The following is a 21614-nucleotide window of genomic DNA, read 5'->3' as shown; positions in this document are numbered from 1 at the left end:
CTACTTTATGCGCTCTTGCATCCACCCTTTAGGAGGGGGCCGTGAGCCTGTATTTATATTAGACAGCAAATCCATCATGCTGCAGGTTTTACCGGAGCGGTTATTCCAAGAAGAGGTGATCAGCACATCGTCCCCACGTGAAGGGCTTTTTGGACGTTGATGCATCATGTTTTTTTCTCGGTCGAACAAGGGCGAGCATGGCGATCTCGTATATTTAGTTACGCACGGCCAATCCCGTTTTGCATCCTGTCATGCTTCTCCGTAATGCCGGTCCCGGCCAAGCTTGGAATCTCGAAGGATGCAAAGAGCGGGTATTTACAAAATCCTTGGGCTACATAAGTCCGGAGTACGGAGTAGATCAAACCGTAAAAGCTTTTCAGGCTAAAATCTACTGAAAGTATAACATACATTTGAATGATACTCCGTGTGGCTCTAATATTGCTAGTAGTCCGGGGGTTTTACCATGTGGACAAGAGGAAGGTTTGGGAGGATTTGAGTTGCGTTCTTTCGAGAAAACTTCGCATCTGCACTTGGGACCCTAAGACAACGTCAACCATCTGCACTAGATCCTACGATGCAAAATGCTATGTGAAAAAGGGCATATTTTTAAATTTAATCCGAAATCAATGTTCATCTGACGTTTACTTCTTTCTATAATCCATAATATTTAACATGCAGTTCACGGATCTCCTGTTTTCCCTCGGCAACCCGGTTGAGGATGCAGAGGAAGGTGGGTTTTTCTCTCCCGCTTCCAAAGAAACTCGACTGTTGGGTATTGCGAGGAGTATCATAATAATAAGCCTGGAAATAAATTACAGAAGCGTTTCTTCTTTTCTCGCAAGATATCCCTTCGCAAAACCTGGGTTTTATAAACTCGCAGTCACACACTGTCGAAGTCTCTGTGCTCAATCGGGATCTTACGATCCACCAGTCGCCAACAGTGCTCTCCTCCAGCAGAGCGGGCGGGACCACGGGGGCAGGTAGGCCCCCCTGCTTTCAAGATAAATCTTGGCCTGTGGATTTAGGGTTCCCTTATCCCTGCTGATCATGGTCGACCGCGCGCGAGATATGATATAATTTAGTCCTTTGGAAGATCTCCCCTCTCTTTGCCCGATGGCTCTGCTCGAGCAATAACATCCTATGGGAATCATCTATGCTTCACCAGCACTCTACAGTCATAGAGCTGGGCTGCGGAGTCGCCGGCGTTCTGGCACTTACCCTCGGTCCTTCCGTAGGGAAATACATCGCAACGGATCAGGAATACGTCCGAAAGCTATTCCAAGAAAACCTCGAAGAGAATCATCACGTAACGAGGCGCCATACGGTCCAGGAAGACCGGAGCACCGATCGCAACCGCCAACACCGTCGCGGCTCCCAGAAGCCAAGGCATAAATCGTACCCCGGCTCTGCGAACCGCTCGCCCGCAGAATCCCAATCTCGCTCTCGCACAAGGCACGTTACCCATTCCAGCACATCGAGCAGAAGTCCCACTGCCCGCGGAGAATCCGGCGGCAAAGTCGAATTCGTCCCCCTGGACTGGGAGACCGATACGCTTTCAAGCATAACCGGCGTCGTTGAGGACGGCTTCGACCTGCTCCTCTCATGTGATTGCATATACAATGACGCACTCATCAGTCCATTCGTCCAGACTTGCGTGGATATAGCCAGACTCCGACCGTCCCTCGCGGCACATACATCCGCGTCTGCAGATCAAGGAAGAGAGGATTTGGCACACGGGAAGCCAACGATATGCATTATTGCGCAGCAATTACGCTCTCACGAGGTACTTGAGAACTGGCTACGAGAGTCATTAGCTGAGTTTGCGGTGTGGAGGGTTAGGGATAAGGTTTTAGAGGCGGCTGGTTTGGGCAGTGGCTCAGGGTATGTGGTTCATGTGCTTGTGCTGAGAAAGTAAAAAGTTGGGCTTCAGAGACTTTTGCTGCGGTCTTTTGAATGTCGTAGTGAATATAACGATGGACTGAGGTTTGTATCGTAAGCTACTGTACATTACATGTTTAGCAGGCGATGGAAGGACATCTGTTCTATGTGGACCTACTGCACCGTTTCATATAGCAACAACGGCCTACACATTGATGATCTACCCATTGAAGTTTGGGAAGGACTTGTTGAAGTATCGAATGATTTCATCAACAGAAGATTCATAAAATATACATCAGGAGAGGAGAATTCCTATATTCCACAGACGGCCTCGACCTTCCTCCAAAGAACCTAAGCCGCAATCGCAGGCTCTCAAGAGTATAGATAGAAGTACGCCGTGGATGAATTAGACACGGGAGGCACAAAGAATTGATCCTTTTTTTTGAACGGGCCAGCCAGAACCATTTTGCCCATCAAAAAAATTGCCCTTGAACTCCCCGCCCTTCCGGAACCCATGCATAAAGTTTTTGCACGATAAACACAAGTCTCATGTTTTAAAACCACCAAGAAAAAAACTCCAACACCCGTGGATGTATACCCGTAAATATCGGAGGAAAAAAAAAGCAGAGCTTGTATGGTTACAGGTAAATGGAAAGAGCCAATAGGGAATAAAAAAAAAAGGCTAGATATAAAGGACACAGGAAACGAAACGAAGAAAACAAATAACCATGACGTGACAATAGACTAGTACAAATGGAGGCATTAGCGTTCAGTAAGCGCATTACTTTTGAGATACCTCATTTACACCGAGCTGGACATTCATGGCTTCTTCTCTTCACCGGAGGCCTCGCCGGTCTGGGATTGTTGTTGTTGCTGGTTGCTCTCTTCCTGGCGAGCCTTGTGCATCTTGTCGAAGAGGGACAAGCTGGCAGTCTGGAGCTCATCAACCTTCTGCTTGAGCTCCTCGGCAGTGGCAGTACCCTCGCCAGACTGGCTCTTGGCGACGAACTCGCGGAGAGAAGCAATTCGCTCCTTGATCTGGTCGGCTTCGGTCTTATCGAGACGATCCTCGAATTCTTTGAGGGCCTTCTCGGTGTCGTTCAAGACGCTGTCAGCGCGGTTAGCGGCTTCAATGGCAGCCTTGCGCTCGCTATCCTGAGCACGGTATTTCTCAGCATCTTCAACCATGTTCTGGATTTCAGAGTCAGAGAGACCAGAGCCCGATGCGATGGTGATAGACTGGTCCTTGTTGGTGGACTTGTCCTTGGCGTGGACGTGGACGATAGAATCAGCATCAATGTCGAAGGTGACTTCGATCTGAGGGACGCCGCGGTGAGCAGGAGGAATGCCAACAAGCTGGAAGTTTCCGAGCAGCTTGTTGTCCTTAACAAGTTCACGCTCACCCTGGTAGACCTTGATCTCAACAGCAGTCTGGAAATCGGCAGCAGTGGAGAAGGTCTGAGACTTCTTGGTAGGGATGGTGGTGTTGCGGTTGATCAAGCGAGTGAAAACACCGCCGAGGGTTTCGATACCGAGGGAGAGAGGAGTAACATCGAGAAGCAGGACATCAGTCACTTCACCTGCGAGGACGGCACCCTGGATGGCAGCACCAATGGCAACAGCCTCGTCTGGGTTGACGGACTTGGCTGGATCGCGTCCGAAGATGCTCTTCACAGACTCGGTAACCTTGGGCATACGGGTCATACCGCCGACCAAGATGACATCCTGGATATCCTTGGCCTGAAGGTTAGCATCCTTCAATGCCTTTCGCACAGGCTCAACGGTTTTGGAGATGAGGGGATCAACGAGAGATTCCAACTGAGAGCGAGTCATCTTCACGTTGATGTGCTTGGCGCCAGAGGCATCGGCAGTGATGAAAGGAAGGTTGATGTCGGTCTGGAGAGCAGAGGAAAGTTCGATCTTGGCCTTCTCGGCAGCTTCACGGATACGCTGGATGGCCATGCGGTCACCAGTGAGATCAATTCCACTTTCCTTCTTGAACTGCTGGACGATGTTGCGGACGAGAGTGATATCGAAGTCCTCACCACCAAGGTGGGTATCTCCGTTGGTGGACTTCACCTCAAAGACGCCCTTCTGGATTTCAAGGATGGAGATATCGAAAGTACCACCGCCGAGATCGTAGACGGCGACGACACGATCCTGCTCCTTCTCAAGACCATAAGCGAGAGCGGCAGCGGTGGGTTCGTTGACGACACGAAGGACGTTAAGACCAGCAATTTGACCGGCGTCCTTGGTTGCTTGACGTTGGGAGTCGTTGAAATACGCAGGGACTGTGACGACACCGTTCTTGACAGGTTTGTTAAGGTAGGCCTCGGCGGTCTCCTTCATCTTCTGGAGGACGAAGCCACCGATTTGGGAGGGAGAGTACTTCTGGCCCTGAGCCTCGACCCAGGCGTCACCATTGCTGTGTTGGACGATCTTGTAAGGAACTTCGTTCAAGTCACGCTGGCACTCTGCGTCGGAGAATTTACGTCCGATAAGACGTTTTGTGGCGAAGAGGGTGTTTTCTGGGTTAACGACAGCCTGGCGTTTGGCAGCAATACCGACCAGTCTCTCGCCATCCTTTGTGAAAGCAACAACGGAAGGAGTTGTTCGTTGACCTACCCAAGTGTTAGTTTTCGGAGATCTGGAACCTTCTACCCTCGGCAAAGGGACGGAGCATCGTAAGGGGGGAAATGAAAAATCTGCTCACCTTCGGAGTTTTCAATGATTTTTGGGGATTTGCCTTCCATTATAGCAACGGCAGAGTTTGTTGTGCCTGTAATTGCGGTCAGTGGTGTTCTGCAGAGCTCAATTGCCCTAGAAGCACGGCGCAAGGGACTACACACCAAGATCAATACCGATGACGGCACCCTTGACCTTCTCCGAGCTCTCCGTGGATTCCCATCTTCTGAAGGTGGTGGAGGGAACTTTGAAAGCGTTAGAGCGTGCGAATGAGGCAGCGCGAGGAAGCTAATTCGGAGTCAGCCCATAGCTCTTTGAGTGCAGAGGTTTTTTTTTTTTTTTTTTGCCCAAGAGGAAGAAAAAAAGGAAAAAAGAAAAAACTCACCGCGCGCGAGAATCGGGAAGAGAGCATTATGAACTTTTAATAAATCGAGCTAAAATACAAAAGCAAAATGAACTATGAATACAAGAGAAGAAGAGAGGGAGCAACAAGAGGGATGCGGACTGATGGAAAGGGGAATTGAGGATGAGTCCGGAGACGTTGGATGAAGAGGGAAAAAAGGATTTCTTGGGAAGGAAGAAATTTTGCGGTTTTGAAGGTCAAATACCAAGGGCCGGGGCGTGGCGCCAAACCCTCTGCGGACTAGCGCAGTGCCGGCGATGCCAATCGAAGTCCATAGAATTCCTAGCACGTGACGTTGCTCCTGGGCAGAGAGCATAAAAAGTACACAGAGAGAGAGAGAGGGAGAGGGAGAGAGAGCATCTCTTTTGAAGACGCAGAGAGGTGGGCTAACTGCAGTTACACGGGTTCTCTCGTTATAGCCAGGCTGCCTTGTGCTGAGTTGAATGGGCATTGGGTCATGGGGCGTGTCGCTGGTTGAAAATCCATAGTTATCCTCTCTCCGGCGCGCTCATTCTGCAGGCTATGTAGTGAGGGCGTAATTGGACATGGTTGATTTAGTTTTACAGGGACAATCCAGGAGCCATGTGTGTTTCTATCACAGCCGACAGCGGTGCTATATTCAAACTGTTGTGTCCCCCGCCCAGCGGTCAGCACCTGGAATTTCTATCCTTCTATCCTCGCAGTGTAATAACTACGGAAGCTCAGCTCCTTAGTCAGCCCCACTGCGCTATTACTTAACTAGTTAGTGAGGTGAAAATTACGGGAGTCGTTACGGACGCCGGGGCGGTTACGTGGTATTGTCGGGGTAACTTTTCAACCAGCACTCGGTACGGAGTACTATTCGATGCTACTCGGTATCGTCCGTACAGAACCCGCTTTGAAGCTTGGGCCGGGGCAACGGGGTCCCCTGGAGCAAGGGAAAGCCGGCAGGGTGAGAAGAGCACCCGCCAGGGAGGTGTAGCTTCAGCACCTGGCAGCTGCTCTGGACCCAGCACGCTTCCGCAGTCGGCTCGCACAGGACAGACACAGCTTCCACCAGTCACACGCACATCCTGCCTCTGACGAAAGGCAATCTCTTGCAGCGCCATGTGCCATAACGTACATAGTTACCTCCGCGTACGGCTTTATTGATACACGCGGTAGCGTTAGTTACGTGGTTGGCCGGTTACGTGACGGGACAGCCCACCCCCAGCCAGTGAGTTATCTTTAGGTTCACTTTGCAACGCCAGCTTGACTTTCCCCGGGTCGCCATCGTCTGCCGTCATCGAAGGAGTCTCCGCCAGAACCGCTCCAATTCTGACGACTCTGTTCAAGGAAATATCATCTCTCTTGGTGTCTACGCCTTATCAATCCGACCCTCAGACGCGATTTTACCAGTTTCCCGACGATAGCCTTTGCTGCCCTATGCTCCTCCTCCTCCTGCAATCCATGTCGTAGCTCGCGTGCCCGCCCAAAAGCAAGACTATGACGCTCGACTCTGCATTGCTGTCAGTTGCACAACCCTGTGCCCATCACCCTCCCCACACAGCCATGCTCACTCCTTCTAATAGCTATCGACCAACCGACTCTCTTATTCTACCTGACCGTCGAAGATTCTTTCCCTTCAAAATCCCAAACTCGTTCGTCTTACCCTTCATAGCTCAATTGAATACTCGTTTCGCTGACATGGGGCCCCCCCCCCAAATTGCAGCCATCATCAACTCCGTCACTATATTAGCACCTCCGACCCGGACAGGATCTATGTCGCTGTAGGCAGGATCATATATACTATCCACATCTCGTCTCGCAAACGCGAAATCATAACCGTCATCCCCTTCGAGCCAAAATGCCTGACCGCCGGGTTGGGTTGGATCGGTATCGGAGGCAGCAAAAACGGTGATTGCGCATTCATCAAACTGGGCGACTCTGGAATCACCTCTCCACGAACTAGGGCCGCCGCCCTCGACGCCGATATCGATTCTCCGCTTCCTCTCGATCTAGATCCTCCCCTCAGGAGACTACCTCCACGCGCACCTGGTAACTCTTTTCTCTCAAACCCACGGCAAGACGCGGTGTGCTGAACAGTTGCTAGAAGTGATTGTCCAGGAATTCGGCGGCAGCATCGTCAACTCCGTGACCCTCCATCAGCTGCCAGCCCCACGCGAAGGCCTTGACCATGAAGATGTTGCTGTCCTGAGGTATGTAAAAGCTCCTTTTTTTATTTTTCCCCCCACCAAGCACCATTTTCTTCTATATCAAGAGCGGCATGCTGATTGAAGCGGTTGGGATAGCAATAACGACAAAACCGTAAGCATTTTCTCTCTAACTCGGCAGGAGATGCTGGAAACGATTCGCCATCCAATTTGCATGAACTATGCCATCATCTCGCCGGATTCAAAGGTCCTAGCAGCAGTAGGAGATGCGAATCAGATCTGGTTTTATCATGTTCGGCCAATTACCGATGAACACGGTCCCGTACAGGATGGAGATAAGCTTCTCTCTGAATGGAAGTGGCCTCTTATTAAGAAGGTCGACCTGGACTCCGACCCCCATTATGATGATCAGTGCTGCTTCACAATCGCCTTCTCGCCATGTAGCAGTCTATGTGCAGTTGGATCTCAGGGTGGAATAATCACGATTTTCGACATGAATTCCATCCTCAATGTTGACTTGGAAGGTTACAAGGCCGGCGAAGAGGTTCTATGTGTCTTTAGATCATCCAGGTCCTTCTTTGACGGCGGCGCGGTCCGCTGTATGACCTTTTCTCCACGGCCTTGGGATTTACTTGTTTGGGTTGAAGATCATGGCCGAGTGGGAGTAGCAGACATTCGTCAAGCATTTTCTCGCCGACAAATTCTGAACCTGGACATAGAAGAAGAAGGGCTCGAACGTATTCGCACCCAGAATTTGGATAAAATTGATGATGGCGAAGGATCGGAACCCGAAAGCGAAAACGAACCTTCTCGAGATCCAACCCGGTCACCTGAAGATGCTCGGGGTACTGGACGCATGTTTCGTAGGAGAATGCACGAGAGCCAACAAGATAGCCAAACTATGCGCGAGGAGCTAGCTCGAGACCTTACAGCAAGGGAACGGCAGATTATCGATTTTCTGAATACGGCCAGATGGGCATCATCTATTGAAGAAGGCCCCCAAAGGGCTCCAAGGTATGCAAGCCCGCTTCCCGGATCTGGTTCTTCGCCTCCTAGGGGTAGTCGCCATTCACCGCTTTCATCGTCCCCGCCGGATCACTTCCCTCGGCATGAGCACATCAGGGATCGTAATCTGGAGCGCACTCGTATAGGTGAGCCACGACGCCGTAGTTCTGTCGTCCTCTCCCAGGACAGTTCGTCTTCCCATAACCAGCCTAATCCTCCCAATTCAGCTTTAATACCTCACCCGACGATCACTTTACGATGGACTGCGTCCCCATCGCAATTGCCACCTTCAGATTCCCCATTCGAAACAACTCCCAGCAATTCAGCAACGACTTCGTCCGCCATCCACGTCAATGGACGAGCCAACTCTGGCTCTAATGGACATGAGGGTACTTCCGAAATCGCTATCCCGCGAGCCCGTGTACTTTTTGACCGCTCCTTAGGAGTCTCTACAAGTAACGGAATTGGCCAACGGCAGCGTGGCCTCCGATCTAGGTCCATACCCCGCCGTTCCGAGCGACCGCCGGGTGCCACAGCTGAGGTTCAAGACTCTCCAGGTGGCCCGAATGCTGAAACACGCACGAATCTAGCGGCCGAGCGGCTACGACTCCAGCGGCGTGCAGCCATCGAGGAAAGCCAGCGCCTTAACCAGTGGGAGCAACAGTATCGTCGGCTTATGGAGTTTGACCAACTTCGCAACAACCCTCGGTTTAGGAGTTTACGGGGCGACTTCTCGGACCGCCCTAATCGAGAGGAAATGGGCGTTGGGACCGCGGGAGTTGGTTGGGGCGAAGATGGACGGACGCTGTAAGCTATCTGTATAAGTGAGAGGTACTTTAGTTCGGTGACTAATTGGAATTCTTCTCCAGGTATATCGGCACCGAGGAGGGTATTTTTGAATACCAAATTAATATTCAGGACCGGAAGACATTCCCTGGTATTTCATGTCGGTAATCCATGGATTTATTTGATGGTCAAAAGCCATAGGCTCTGCATGTCGTCGACGAATTTCACGTATTTTGTTCCAAGGCGTTGTTATGGAGTATCGGAGGGCAAAATCTTGGTCTCTGAGTTTGCTATGCATTTTGGATGCATTTGGAGTCTTTTTCCTCTTTTTCTCCTCCCTTTTTCTTATCTTCTTTGTTTTTACTTGCATATGGCATGTCAGGGTCATGGGTTAGCAAGCATCTCCGGGCAATGATCAGTTATGATGACTATGTTGGGTATCTTCTTTGGTGAATGGGAGTATATATCATTAATGACAGTGGAGAGATTTATGGAGGACGAACATGGCAGATTGCAGGCGACACTGGTTAGGCAGGGATTAGGTGCAAGCAATTACACCCATGATTTTTTTTTTTTTTTCTTTCCTCAGTCAATCTTTCTAGAGGAATATCCTGGATTTTCTCTGTTTTGATCTCATGTCACCCTTAAGTCGTGTGTCACTACTTGCGATCACCTACAGTTTGTGATCAGTGTGAGACGGCATGTATAACCTACATTCAATATAGAATCAATACATTGTCATTTTATTGGTGTAGACAGCTATTTATCAAAATTATATCTCTCTGCTGGAGTTGATTCTCTAAGGGAGCTGTAGCGGGCTGGTCAAGTAACTAGGTGCATCTTGGTGCTCAGCAATTGAGATTTATCATCTAGTGATGTCGTAGAAGTAATAGTATGTAGACATTGCTTTCATTCAAAATAATTACATGAAAAGACATCTCTGACTCTCTCTCTCTCCTTTGCTTTTTTTTTCCTTTCCTTTTCCTTTCTTTTCTTTTGGGGGGGTTGATTTGCTCTTTGGACGTGCTTCTTCATTGAGCTGCCTTAATTCAAAGTTGGGATTTCGTCAAACTTGCCGCTTTTAGCTCAGATTTCCAAGCAACTTCACTGCACCCTAAGATACAGCTCACGACCTAAATCTATGTCAACAAAATATAAATAACTAGTTAACCCAGTTAAAGAGATATAAAATTAGTTGACTAGCACGCCATTCAAGGAGAGGCTATCCCGGCAAACCAAAAGCAGACCAAGCGACCAGAGAAAGCCAGCCAAGGCCAAACATGGCCAGCGACCTCGCCTCCGCCATGCAGCAGGTGCAGATCAACGCCCAAGCCCTTGACGTAGATGCTGAACTCGACGCCTGGATCGACGGGGCCGGCGAAGCCACAGAAGGCAAGCGGCGAAAGCGACAACCCCAATCCGCAGAGGAACTCAAACGGGAGCTGGAGGAAGAATTCCTGGCTCCCTCACCAAGATTCAACACCCAATGGCTAAACCGGCTCCAGAAGCGCTGGGAGGCTCCCGTCGATTATGCAGATTTATTCGAGCTTGCGCCCACCCAGACCCGGACAGTTATCAGATTCACCCGCGAGGGCCTGGAGGGTAGGGTTACTCGCTACCGTGAAGTCACTGTGCCTGCGGGTAGTGCAACGGCGAAGAACTCGACGTCGCTTCGCAGGCGGCCAGCTGGGCGGGCGGAGTTTGTGAGAGGTGCTGCGGGGTTTTATCCGTTTGAGCCCGGCGGTTTGGAAGCAGTGGAGGCTATTTCTGTTCTGGAATCTGAGGCGCAGGCTGAAGAGCTGCGGGCAAGCGCGGCGGCGGGGAAGTCTTCGCTTGATCGAATTATCAAGTTTGGAGTTGAGGGTGGGCTGTTGGAAGTTGCGCCGGGTTTATCGCGTGGGTTGGATTTCAAAAAAGAGAAAGCTGCCGAAGCTGAGAGGGATGCGGATGATGTGCAGGATGCGTTGCAGCGAGATGACAGCCAGCTGGATCGCGAGGTCGGAGAGGCTGGACACGAAGTCGATGGTGGACCCAAAAAAGAAGAGCCAGACGAAGGATTGGCCTCCGATGAGGAAGAAGACATTGATTCCTTGCTTCCTGTTGAATACCCAGCCTTGGAGCCTCGGGGGGAACTTCTGGCTGCTTCAGCGAAGAAAGCCGGGAGAGAATGGGCTCATGTGGTGGACGTTAATAAAGAGATCACGAATTTTTACGATTTGGTGCCTGATATGGCTCGAGAATATCCATTCGAGTTGGATACATTCCAAAAGGAGGCAGTCTATCACCTTGAGAATGGTGACTCCGTTTTTGTTGCGGCCCATACGTCTGCCGGAAAGACGGTCGTTGCTGAATATGCCATTGCATTGGCTGCCAAACATATGACCAAGGCCATTTACACCTCTCCAATCAAGGCGCTGAGCAATCAGAAATTCCGAGATTTCAGAAATACATTCGACGATGTGGGAATTTTAACGGGAGATGTTCAGATAAACCCCGAAGCTAGCTGTTTGATCATGACCACCGAGATTTTGAGAAGTATGCTCTACCGCGGTGCGGACTTGATAAGAGATGTAGAATTTGTTATCTTTGACGAAGTCCACTACGTTAACGATTTGGAAAGGGGAGTTGTCTGGGAAGAGGTTATCATCATGCTTCCGGAACATGTCACGCTGATTCTCTTATCCGCTACCGTGCCAAACACTTACGAATTTGCATCCTGGGTGGGTCGGACGAAGAAGAAAGATATCTACGTCATTTCTACACCCAAACGTCCCGTGCCTTTGGAGCATTTTCTCTGGGCCGGCAAAAGCATGCACAAAATTGTCGACGCTGAAAAGAGATTCATCGAAAGTGGCTGGAAACAAGCCGATGACATTTTGTCCGGGCGTGATAAGATTCGTGCACAGAAGGAAGCAGAAGCCAAAGCTAACCAGAGAGGTGGGTTCGTTGACCGTGGACGCGGACAATCTCAGCGTGGTGCCCAACGTGGTGCTCAACGAGGCGGAAGCCAGCGCGGCGGTGGCGGTCAGCAGCGAGGTGGCCCACAGCAACGAGGACGAGGACAGCCAGCTCCACGAGGCATTGGCAACATCGCGCGAACCGGACGAGGGGGCGGGCGCACCACAGCAGCTCAAGATCGAAATATATGGGTCCACCTTGTGCTACATCTTAAAAAAGAAAGTATGCTTCCAGCATGTATTTTTGTGTTTTCGAAGAAACGGTGTGAGGAAAATGCGGATTCGCTATCTAATCAAGATTTTTGTGTGGCCTCCGAGAAGAGCTCGATCCACATGCTCATTGAGAAATCGTTAGCCCGTCTAAAGGTGGAGGACAGACGACTCCCTCAGATTCGAAGAGTGAGAGAATTGCTCAGCAGGGGAATCGGCGTGCATCATGGTGGTCTTTTGCCTATTATCAAAGAAATTGTGGAGATTCTCTTCGCCAGAGGTCTCGTTAAGGTTCTATTTGCTACTGAGACGTTCGCCATGGGGCTGAACCTGCCTACTAGGACCGTGGTCTTCTCCGGTTTCAGGAAGCATGATGGTAGGCAATTTCGGGACCTTCTTCCTGGGGAGTATACCCAGATGGCCGGTAGAGCCGGGCGCCGTGGTCTTGACACTGTTGGGTCAGTGATAATTGCCACCTCCGGGCGAGACGAGGCGCCTCCGATTTGGGCTTTGAAGAAGATGATTCTTGGTGATCCTACTAAGCTTCGTTCCCAGTTCCGTCTCACTTATAATATGATCTTGAACCTTCTGCGTGTAGAGGCACTGAAAATTGAGGAGATGATCAAGAGAAGCTTTAGCGAGAATGCCACACAGGCGCTCTTGCCTGAACATCAGAAGCAGGTGCAAATATCCGAAGCTACGCTGGAAAAGATAACACGAGAACCATGCGCCATCTGCGATATTGACCTGGAAACATGCCATAGAGCATCAGTTGAGTTTGGGCGTTTGACCGTTAGGCTCCACACTCTCCTTTTGGCGTCCCCGGTGGGCAGACGGCTCTTCGCAACGAAGAGGGTAGTGGTATATAGAAAGGTAAGTCGTTACGTTGGCTTCTTAAGTGTTCTACTGACATCTCCATAGAATGGTGTGCGAACAGTCGGCATGCTGGCGAAAGAGGGTGTTAGCGGCGGCGCTGCACCCTCGCTTCAAGTCTTCGAATTTGGGCCTCAAAGTCTAGTCCGTCACCCTAGTGATATCCTGCCGTATCTCCCTATGTTCCGGCATTACTTCGTGCCGCTGCCAAGATTAGCTTCCGACATGCATCTGAAGACTTGCAAGGTCCCACTTATGGATCTAGAATGTGTCACGTCGGCCGTGGTAAAGTTTGGAGGTCCGCCTTACGCTCTAAATAATAAGAAGGGTGAGTTTTGGGCTCGATGCATTAGGTTAATTGGCTTTTATTAACTGCGTATCGAACAGAGGGATTGAAGATCGCAAACAAAGAGTTAATACCCTTGGCTTCGTCGTGGGAAAAGGCTGAATGGGATGAGCTTGACTGGGGCCGGATGAAGGAATTGCAGGTTATAGAGGTTTTAAACGAGAGGCAGAAACAACTGGAAATCGCCCAGTCATGCCAGTGCTTTCAATGCCCCCAGTTCTTGAAGCATGTGAGTAGTAGGATCGGATGGCAAGCTGCTAAATGAAAGCTAATATGAGAACACAGTTTGAAATGCAACATGATGAGTGGCAGGTGAAGGAGAATATTTCGCAATTAAAACAGCTGATGTCAGATCAAAACCTTCAATTGCTGCCAGACTATGAGCAGCGGTTACAGGTGTTAAAAGACCTTGGCTTCGTTGATGAGGCCTGCAGGGTGCAGCTCAAGGGTAAAGTTGCATGCGAGGTGAGCCGTACCATTTTATCTCATCTCAATAACTTAATGACTAACCTGCGCAGATCCACTCGGCAGACGAGTTAGTCCTCACGGAACTGATACTCGAGAACGTCCTGGCCGAGTATGAACCCGAAGAAATCGTTGCTCTTCTATCCGCCTTTGTGTTTGAAGAAAAGACCGAGAACGCTCCGACGTTGACGCCGCGACTAGAAAAGGGTAAAGAAGCGATTATCGATATCTCTAATAGGGTCAACGACCTTCAAGTCAAACATCAAGTGATATTGTCCAGCGAAGACGCAGGCGACTTTGAAAGCAAACCACGCTTCAACCTTGTCGAAGTTGTCTATGAATGGGCACGAGGAATGTCTTTCAACCGCATCACTGATTTAACTGATGTGATGGAGGGCACAATCGTGAGAGTGATCACTCGTCTCGATGAAACATGCCGCGAAGTGAAGAGCGCCGCGAAACTGGTGGGGGATCCTTCGTTATACACGAAAATGCAGACAGCACAGGAGATGATCAAGAGAGATGTCATATTCGCCGCCTCTCTATACATGTAGACCTTTTTACGAGCCTTTCGCCACGGGGGGTAGGTGTCAAAATGACGCCGTTAGTGGAACGTTCTCGCCTCTGTTCGGTTCGAGCCCTGCTTGGGGGTCTCTGTGCAAGGAGGCTAGCACGCTTGAATGAATTCCTATGCTGTGAGACCCAAAGGGAGTAGTCAAATCGGAATCACCTCCTTCATCCACTAGGCGAGGGCAATCGCCCTTTTCCCTCATGTACCTATCGTTTTACTGTTGAAGCGTGTCGCGACATGCAGTGTGGGCGCCAACGAAGACAGAACAAGGAAAATAGACAGGCAGGCAGCCGGCGAATTTATCGTTGGATCTCATTTGTAGCGATTATTCCTGGTTTTTTGACGATTTTATTGGTAGACATGGAGCGACTGGGTATAAAAAGATGTTCCTGAGCGGGCGGGAAAAAAAAATAAGTTTAGGAGAACCACTCAATTTATTAAATATTTTTTTTCTAAATCCTTGTCCCCGCCGATCTGTGCATTCAAACAATTCTGACCCCAGAATTCTGAATCCCTCAAATCGACGGTCTCCTTGGTCGTCTCCTGAGCCCGAGCTTGCATGAGGCCCAGCCTTCCAGTAATAATTTGACCTTCTTCTCATTCATCGCCTTTGACTCGGTGCTGGGGGTTTATCAGGTCCGCAAAGATGGATGTGGCAGGCCTACGGGACCGCATTCAGGCGACTCTCGATGCCAACGGGGATATTCGACGACAGGCAGAATTAGACTTGAAATATGTGCGTTGATCGACATTTCCCTCAGAAAAACATGTTACGCTTGTTGTACCAAATCTGCTAACGTGTTTATTCTGCTTGATTCTCGTCTAGGCTGAGAGCCAACCTGGGTTTCCGAATGCGCTGTGCGATATCCTTCAAGCCGAGCAGGACCAGGCTGTTCGACTATCCAGTATGACGAATAATCCCTCCATCCCATCCCTAAGCGCGATATCACTTGGATTCTGACTTGTTGTAGCCGTCGTCTACCTGAAGAACAGAGTGATTCGAGGATGGTCTCCCGAAGAAGATCATTCCCTCCACAAGCCGATCCCAGAGGAGGAGCGAGGGTCCCTGCGAAATAGATTACTCCCCATGCTCGCGTCCTCCCCGCCCCCCATTAGGTCGCAGTTGGTTCCTATGCTTTCGAAGATCTTGCAACACGATTTCCCAGAGAAATGGCCCAACTTTATGGATATCACGTTGCAGTTGCTCAATGGCAGCGATGTCAACTCGGTCTTCGCAGGTCTTCAGTGTCTATTGGCCATCTGTCGAGTGTACAGCTACAAGGTAACCGAGGATGATAAGAAGGCCGAATTCGATGAGATCGTGGATCATTCCTTCCCTCAGCTATTGAATATCGGTTCTCGACTCGTCAATGAAGAAAGTGAAGAAGCCGGAGAAATGCTTAGAACTGTGATGAAGGCCTACAAGCATGCTATCTATGTGAGGCTCCACGTTCCCGCGATGTTCCCATAACGGGTTCCGTGAAGACTGACTGCTCAACGCTCTTTCGTCTAATTAGATGGAGCTGCCTTCGCATTTAATGTCGGACCAAGCCACCGTTGACTGGTGCACTTTATTTTTAAGGATAATTGACAAAACGCCCCCTCCATGCTCGATGACCGGAGAACCCGCTGACCGAGAACTTACCCATTGGTGGAAATCCAAGAAGTGGGCATATGCGAACCTCAACCGTCTTTTTGTCCGGTATGTCAGGTTTTGGTCTTACATTCATCAACATCATCATTTTAACATATCTTTTGCTCTACAGATATGGAAATCCATCGGCACTTGGAAAGTCTAGCAAACCGGATTATGCGCAGTACGCCAAGATGTTCATGACCGCTTTCGCGCCTGAGATCTTGAAGGGTTATCTCCAGCAAGTGGACAAATGGGTGTCAGGAGGGTTGTGGTTGAGCAAGCCAGCCTTGTATTACACTCTAGTCTTCCTCGAAGAGTGCGTCAAACCGAAGGCTGTGTGGGACCATTTGAAACCGCATATCGAGAACCTGGTTGCGCATCTTATCTTCCCGCTTCTCTGCCAGACGGACGAGGATATTGAGTTGTTCGATTCCGACCCAGCGGAGTACCTTCATCGTAAACTGAATTTATTCGAAGAAGTGTCTGCTCCAGATGCAGCTGCGACAAACTTCCTTATCGCCCTTACAAAGACACGGAAGAAGCAGACCTTTTCGATTCTTACCTTCGTCAATAGCGTTGTGAGCAAATACGAATCTGCGCCGGATGATCAAAAGCTGCCTCGCGAGAAGGAAGGTGCTTTACGCATGATTGGTTCTCTAGCCTCTGTCATCCTGGGCAAAAAGAGTCCCATCGCCGACCAGGTCGAATACTTCTTTGTTCGCCATGTCTTCCCAGAGTTCCGCAGCCCTCATGGGTACCTTAGAGCTCGTGCCTGCGACACTCTAGAGAAGTTTGAACAACTCGATTTCCAGGATCCAAACAATCTTATGACTATTTACAGAAGCATTTTGGATGCTTTGGCAGACAGTGCTCTGCCAGTTAGAGTTGAAGCAGCACTTGCATTGCAACCCTTAATCCGTCACAATGTCATCCGCACTTCTATGCAAACGAATATTCCGCAAATCATGCAGCAACTTCTTAAACTGGCTAATGAAGTCGATGTTGATGCTTTGGCAAACGTTATGGAAGACTTCGTTGAGGTTTTCTCAACCGAGTTGACGCCCTTCGCCGTTGCTTTGTGTGAACAGCTACGGGACACCTACATGCGCATCATTCGGGATCTCCTCGATCGAAAGAATTCTAAAGGCGAAGACGAAATGTATGGGGACTTCTTGGATGACAAGAGTATTACGGCATTGGGTGTTTTGCAGACCATTGGCACCCTGATCCTGACCCTCGAAAGCACCCCGGATGTGCTCTTGCATCTGGAAACCATCTTGATGCCAATCATTTCCATTACTCTCGAGAACAAACTCTATGGTACCCTCTACTCTCTTGACCTTGGACACATTTCAATGAGTTAACTAACATTTCCCAGACTTGTATAATGAAGTGTTTGAGATCATCGATTCCTGCACTTATGCGGCGAAGTCTATCTCCCCAACTATGTGGCAAGCTTTTGTCTTGGTTCACAAGACATTTAAAACAGGAGCAGAGCTTTATCTTGAAGGTTCGCACCTTGTCTTTTACTTCATGATTCTAATTTTGTTGACTGACTTTTTGTTAAGATATGCTTCCGGCCCTGGACAATTACGTGACTTACGGATCTGCCATGTTAATACAAAACCCTGAATACCTTGCCGCCATTGTAAGCATGGTGGAAGACATATTCCGCGATGACAAGACAGGCGGCGTAGACAGGATCTGTGCATGCAAGCTCGGTGAAGCGATCATGCTCAATTTGCGCGGCCATGTGAATCAATATATCCCAGTGTTCATCAGCTTAGCGATGCCAATCCTAGCCAACGATGGAGCTATGACCAAATCTTACCGTATTCACCTCATGGAGATGGTTATCAATGCCATCTACTACAATCCTCTCCTGGCACTCCAGGTGCTGGAGAGCAACGGATGGACCAATAAGTTCTTCAGCAGTTGGTTTTCCAACATCGACAGCTTTAAGAGGGTGCATGACAAGAAACTATCTATCGTTGCCATCAGTGCTCTGTTGACGATGCGAGCCGAAGACGTTCCTGCGAGCGTGCAGCCAGGCTGGCCCCGGCTTCTTCAAGGGATTAGCAGGCTGTTCCAGACGTTGCCTGCCGCCGTCAAATGTATGTCGTTCCCGCTATATCGTCTTCTGCTTCAGGTGTACTGACTATGTAACAGTGCGAGAGCAAGCCACAAAGGAATCTGACTTGCAGTTCGATGACACTGGCGATGACGATGATTTCGACAACGACTGGAGTGGAGAGGTGGAGTGGACAGACCAGGACGAGACAGACGGCGCTGACGGCGACTTTGGAGACGAAGGCTCAGCCTATATTGAGTTCTTGAACCGAGAGGTGAGTTTGATTCTGCCCCAAAAGAAAACAATACATCTTTAATGGTTGTTCCGATTGACCAACAATGCTAAGGCGGTAAAGCTTTCAACTATTCCGGATGACGACGAAGACGAGCTGGACGAAGAGAGTTTACTAGAATCCCCTCTCGACAAAGTGGAACCATACAGCGTGTTTAAAACTTCCCTTCTGAGTGAGTAACAATGCTACGTCACATTTAAGCTGCTCGCTGACCCGAGATGTTCAGATCTTCAACAGAGCCAACCTCACCTCTACGAGAATCTCACCAAGATTCTCAATGCCGAGGAGCAGCAGGTGATTCAAGGGGTAGTCGATGAAGCAGACGCGCACGCACTGGCAGCTGAAAATGCAAATGCTGAGCTTGCAAAATTAAACGGAGGGTCTTGACGAATCAAAAAAGTAATAATCTACAGTGATAGAATGGCCGAGCGAGTATGATGGGATATCTTGCAAAGACAATGTTCTCGTTTTGAGTTTGACACCCCATGTTTGTTACTCTTGTTACCCCCCAAGGCGTGAGTTCTGTCAAAGTATTTGCGTTCTGTTTTATGTCACCCATTGGCTCCTCATGCAGTTCAAAGTTACACCAAAAATGAAACGGGTTATGACCGCAAGAAGGGTCTAAACTCCTTTCCCGATCATAATATGGACAATTTTCCTGTGCAAAATGTCCCTCGAGAGAGTTGAAGAAGTACAACACACATAGCCATTTACACTGAGAGCGAGCTCGAATTGCCGTTCAAGGGGAAACCTGCGTTGAGCCGCGACAGCCGGAAACTCAATTAATCCGTTTTCCGTTATCTGTCAGCGGACAGTTTTGGCAGTGACGTCACAGTGATGCCATTCTCCATCAGGCTCCCCTGGCTGGACGAGATCATTTGCCCGTTGCGCTCTGCTTTTGGACGCCATACACAGGGGACACTCCAACAGTCGACCCAGCTGGAACCCAGGAAACCTGGAATGAGGGAAAAGCTTTCTCCATGGAAAGCAGGATATTCGCCCCTCTATAAGTAATTTAAGTCTTTGCAGGCGTACGGATAATCAGCGCATATTTTCGTCAAACATCCTTCTATAACATCAAGAAAAAGAATCATTTTCTGAGTACCATCCCAACTACAATAAACTTGAAGCCTCTCCTTTCAGAAACATCTTCTTCTACCCGAACTCAGACGATTCCCTTCCTTTGATACGTCCAAGAGTTTACCAAGGCTTGGGAGACATATACAGACAACCACACAATGTTTGCAGGCCGTCAATCGCCGTCCCCTTCCCGGCAAACCGGGCGCCAGCAATCCGACCTCCCAGGTTGGACGGGCCAGGCGGAAAGCCACAATGGTCATGCCTCACTGTTCAATCCTTCTGCGCACACAGCGAACGCCAAACCAACCAAGGAAGAGATGGAGGACCAGAGCCGAAGGAAAGACAGTGCTTCGAGCGAGACAGATGGAGGAGTTGAACACTTAGAGAGCAATCCGGTGCATCCACTGGCGGAAATAGCGAAGGGGAAGATTCATTGATTTTTGCTTGAACTTTCAATATGTTACATTATGTTGCGGGATATGAGAGATAAGACAATGCACCTGCAGAGATGACATGTTGGGGTATACGGAAAGTAGGCTGTCAAAGAAGCGATTCTAAACACATTAGCATCAAATTGATTCTTCATACTATTATTAATATCGTGAATAGTTTTAAGAGCAGTAAAGTGCAAACCCTTTTTTCACGAAAGCCGCTAACATTACAACCGGATATAAAAAGAGCCCGGGCCTGCTGATTACACTGTATCGAGAGGGACATATTCGAAGTTTGGGGGGAAAAAAGAGGTGGGAATCTGAAGGAATGATAAAAGTGCCCACAGTAACGCAAAGAAGTAGAAGAGTTAAACCTTTGTTTCAGTGGCCGGAGCGGCTTCACTCGCAGCAGGATCACCAGCAGGCACCGCCGGTGGCTGCTCCTTTTGCTCTGGCCCCTCAGCACTCGGAGACTTTTCCCGTTTCAAATCCGCCAGACGTCTCGCTTCACTATGGATATCCCGGACTTGCTTATCACTATTGAGGTAGAAATCCCGAATCTTGCGACCGGTGGGCGTATCGAGAGCCTTCTCGAAGTAAGAGCTAAAACCTCTCCATCCCCGCTCTGCCTTCTCGCTAATCTTGTAGCTCTCATCGATCCCCTTCGCCTTGTCGGTGGCATGATATTTCCTGTCAAAGTTGGCCAAGGCGGTCTGGAAGCGGTTCGAGAAGCCATGCTTTTTATCGATCTCGATGGCCTTTTGGATAGCGTTGTCACTGATGACGTAACCTTGCGCGAGATATTCGGCGAAGATTCTCGAACGAGGTTTGTCTTCCTGTTCTAGAGTTTGATTGTTCTCGTCTTTGGCTTGTGATGCGTCAGCGGCCTTGCCTCCCGCAATTTCGTCAATCGAACGTGCGGCGGTTACGTGGACGGATGAAGGGCCGAGCTGGGTCTGGTCGAGAAGGAGAGCAGTTTTTGCCGCGCTGTGAAGGAGGTATTAGCGAAATCGTCTGTTAATTGACATTGACATTGACATTGATCATAGAGTATATTGTAGACAAATAGTAGTTAAGGATAGTGGGTGCTCTTACGTCTCCTTCTCAAAGGTCACAGTCGCAGATTGCGGGGCATCCTTTTCACCGGATGATGGAGTGAGGGAGAGCGAAGTGATCTTTCCACTGAAGAGGCCATTAGTGATGTTCACCCAAAAGTTAAATTTCCGGAGGCGTACTCCGTACGGAGTACAACATACCAAAAGCTAAAGAAATCTGTCACCTCCTTCTCGCTTGTGGAAGACGCAATATTGGATACATGAACCGTCGTAGACATGATGGACTGTAGAGACTGGTGAAGCAACTTTGTTTTGAAGATCTCAGCTTGCCAGCTTAAAAATTTCCCTCTAGGCAACAATAAGATGGATAGTGGAAAGCGAATATTTCCCCCCTCACAAAATCAAGATTCCCAGGTGTTATATATCTCTAGGGGATTGCTCCGAGCCAGATGACAAACGATTTGAACGGCGGGGTGAAAGTAACTGCGCCACAGGTGACGTAGTTGCTGAATCCACCAGCCACAGTCTAGGCGGTCGTGTCTGATTGGTCGATTTGGCATAAAGACTCCGCTCTGGAGCGCATTTGTATCTCTTTGCGGTAAAGTCGCGGGAAGGGTACCTACGTCACAAAGTAGGGAATCGCTGCGAGTTTCTCCCTCCAGCTTTGGGGAATAACGGCATTGCTGGGATCGTGAGGGATGGCAGATGCACCCATTCCTCTCTACTATCATCTAGTAA

General features: G+C 49.4%; 7 protein-coding genes across 8 annotated transcripts; 5 read left to right on the top strand and 2 right to left on the bottom strand.

The window, feature by feature from the left end:
- Positions 1-556: 556 nt before the first annotated feature.
- Positions 557-2233, top strand: CIMG_04437 (the record flags this gene model as incomplete). Of its 2 annotated transcripts, XM_004445994.1 has the most annotated exons (5): positions 557-730; positions 819-980; positions 1083-1881; positions 1963-1992; positions 2074-2233. In XM_004445994.1, the coding sequence occupies exons 1-5, from the start codon at positions 673-675 to the stop codon at positions 2231-2233; spliced, it is 1209 nt and encodes a 402-aa protein (XP_004446051.1). In that variant the 5' UTR covers positions 557-672. The 2 variants fall into 2 exon arrangements, with proteins under 2 accessions (XP_004446051.1, XP_004446052.1); XM_004445995.1 differs by having other exon boundaries at positions 1083-2233.
- On the bottom strand, positions 2127-5099 carry CIMG_04436 (hsp7-like protein). Its single transcript, XM_001244994.2, has 4 exons — positions 4949-5099; positions 4728-4851; positions 4592-4657; positions 2127-4499 (listed from the first exon to the last, which is right to left on the bottom strand). The coding sequence occupies exons 1-4, from the start codon at positions 4973-4975 to the stop codon at positions 2698-2700; spliced, it is 2019 nt and encodes a 672-aa protein (XP_001244995.1). The 5' UTR covers positions 4976-5099; the 3' UTR covers positions 2127-2697.
- A 1125-nt stretch (positions 5100-6224) lies between these two features.
- CIMG_04435 (uncharacterized protein) lies at positions 6225-9317 on the top strand. The gene is made up of 6 exons (XM_001244993.2): positions 6225-6453; positions 6517-6585; positions 6657-6982; positions 7038-7143; positions 7237-8910; positions 8973-9317. Exons 1-6 carry the CDS (start codon positions 6431-6433, stop codon positions 9055-9057), a joined length of 2283 nt encoding a protein of 760 aa, XP_001244994.2. The 5' UTR covers positions 6225-6430; the 3' UTR covers positions 9058-9317.
- An 810-nt stretch (positions 9318-10127) lies between these two features.
- CIMG_04434 (antiviral helicase SKI2) lies at positions 10128-14768 on the top strand. The gene is made up of 5 exons (XM_001244992.2): positions 10128-12929; positions 12978-13257; positions 13317-13504; positions 13561-13740; positions 13794-14768. Exons 1-5 carry the CDS (start codon positions 10170-10172, stop codon positions 14292-14294), a joined length of 3909 nt encoding a protein of 1302 aa, XP_001244993.1. The 5' UTR covers positions 10128-10169; the 3' UTR covers positions 14295-14768.
- CIMG_04433 (nonsense-mediated mRNA decay protein) lies at positions 14764-18977 on the top strand. The gene is made up of 10 exons (XM_001244991.2): positions 14764-15047; positions 15138-15216; positions 15283-15749; positions 15829-16013; positions 16078-17267; positions 17326-17457; positions 17516-18061; positions 18117-18292; positions 18374-18482; positions 18537-18977. The coding sequence occupies exons 1-10, from the start codon at positions 14958-14960 to the stop codon at positions 18695-18697; spliced, it is 3135 nt and encodes a 1044-aa protein (XP_001244992.1). The 5' UTR covers positions 14764-14957; the 3' UTR covers positions 18698-18977.
- Positions 18978-19231: 254 nt separating this feature from the next.
- On the top strand, positions 19232-19987 carry CIMG_13360 (uncharacterized protein). Its single transcript, XM_001244990.2, has one exon. The coding sequence runs from the start codon at positions 19549-19551 to the stop codon at positions 19825-19827; it is 279 nt and encodes a 92-aa protein (XP_001244991.1). The 5' UTR covers positions 19232-19548; the 3' UTR covers positions 19828-19987.
- Positions 19840-21312, bottom strand: CIMG_04431 (actin cytoskeleton protein). The gene is made up of 3 exons (XM_001244989.2): positions 21078-21312; positions 20917-21003; positions 19840-20808 (listed from the first exon to the last, which is right to left on the bottom strand). The coding sequence occupies exons 1-3, from the start codon at positions 21152-21154 to the stop codon at positions 20190-20192; spliced, it is 783 nt and encodes a 260-aa protein (XP_001244990.1). The 5' UTR covers positions 21155-21312; the 3' UTR covers positions 19840-20189.
- Between the last annotated feature and the right edge of the window lie 302 nt (positions 21313-21614).

The sequence above is a fragment of the Coccidioides immitis genome (assembly GCF_000149335.2).
Source record: "Coccidioides immitis RS genomic scaffold supercont3.4, whole genome shotgun sequence".
In the NCBI taxonomy this organism is placed as follows: domain Eukaryota; kingdom Fungi; phylum Ascomycota; class Eurotiomycetes; order Onygenales; family Onygenaceae; genus Coccidioides; species Coccidioides immitis.
Note: the sequence above shows the minus strand (reverse complement) of the source record. Positions and strands in the feature narration are given on the sequence as shown.

Excerpts from the sequence above, each read along its gene's own strand:
- CIMG_13360 (XM_001244990.2), top strand. The coding sequence starts at position 19,549 with ATGTTTGCAGGCCGTCAATCGCCGTCCCCTTCCCGGCAAACCGGGCGC.
- CIMG_04433 (XM_001244991.2), top strand. The coding sequence starts at position 14,958 with ATGGATGTGGCAGGCCTACGGGACCGCATTCAGGCGACTCTCGATGCC. Across the intron at positions 15,750-15,828 it reads CCTACAAGCATGCTATCTAT|ATGGAGCTGCCTTCGCATTT; the intron begins GTGAGGCTCCAC and ends TCGTCTAATTAG. Across the intron at positions 18,293-18,373 it reads TTGAGTTCTTGAACCGAGAG|CTTTCAACTATTCCGGATGA; the intron begins GTGAGTTTGATT and ends AAGGCGGTAAAG.
- CIMG_04434 (XM_001244992.2), top strand. The coding sequence starts at position 10,170 with ATGGCCAGCGACCTCGCCTCCGCCATGCAGCAGGTGCAGATCAACGCC. Across the intron at positions 13,258-13,316 it reads CGCTCTAAATAATAAGAAGG|AGGGATTGAAGATCGCAAAC; the intron begins GTGAGTTTTGGG and ends CGTATCGAACAG. Across the intron at positions 13,741-13,793 it reads AGGGTAAAGTTGCATGCGAG|ATCCACTCGGCAGACGAGTT; the intron begins GTGAGCCGTACC and ends TAACCTGCGCAG.
- CIMG_04436 (XM_001244994.2), bottom strand. The coding sequence starts at position 4,975 with ATGCTCTCTTCCCGATTCTCGCGCGCG. Across the intron at positions 4,658-4,727 it reads CGTCATCGGTATTGATCTTG|GCACAACAAACTCTGCCGTT; the intron begins GTGTGTAGTCCC and ends CCGCAATTACAG. Across the intron at positions 4,500-4,591 it reads AATCATTGAAAACTCCGAAG|GTCAACGAACAACTCCTTCC; the intron begins GTGAGCAGATTT and ends ACACTTGGGTAG.
- CIMG_04431 (XM_001244989.2), bottom strand. The coding sequence starts at position 21,154 with ATGTCTACGACGGTTCATGTATCCAATATTGCGTCTTCCACAAGCGAG. Across the intron at positions 21,004-21,077 it reads ACAGATTTCTTTAGCTTTTG|TGGAAAGATCACTTCGCTCT; the intron begins GTATGTTGTACT and ends TGGCCTCTTCAG. Across the intron at positions 20,809-20,916 it reads GTGACCTTTGAGAAGGAGAC|CGCGGCAAAAACTGCTCTCC; the intron begins GTAAGAGCACCC and ends CCTCCTTCACAG.
- CIMG_04435 (XM_001244993.2), top strand. The coding sequence starts at position 6,431 with ATGACGCTCGACTCTGCATTGCT. Across the intron at positions 7,144-7,236 it reads GAAGATGTTGCTGTCCTGAG|CAATAACGACAAAACCGTAA; the intron begins GTATGTAAAAGC and ends CGGTTGGGATAG. Across the intron at positions 8,911-8,972 it reads GGCGAAGATGGACGGACGCT|GTATATCGGCACCGAGGAGG; the intron begins GTAAGCTATCTG and ends ATTCTTCTCCAG.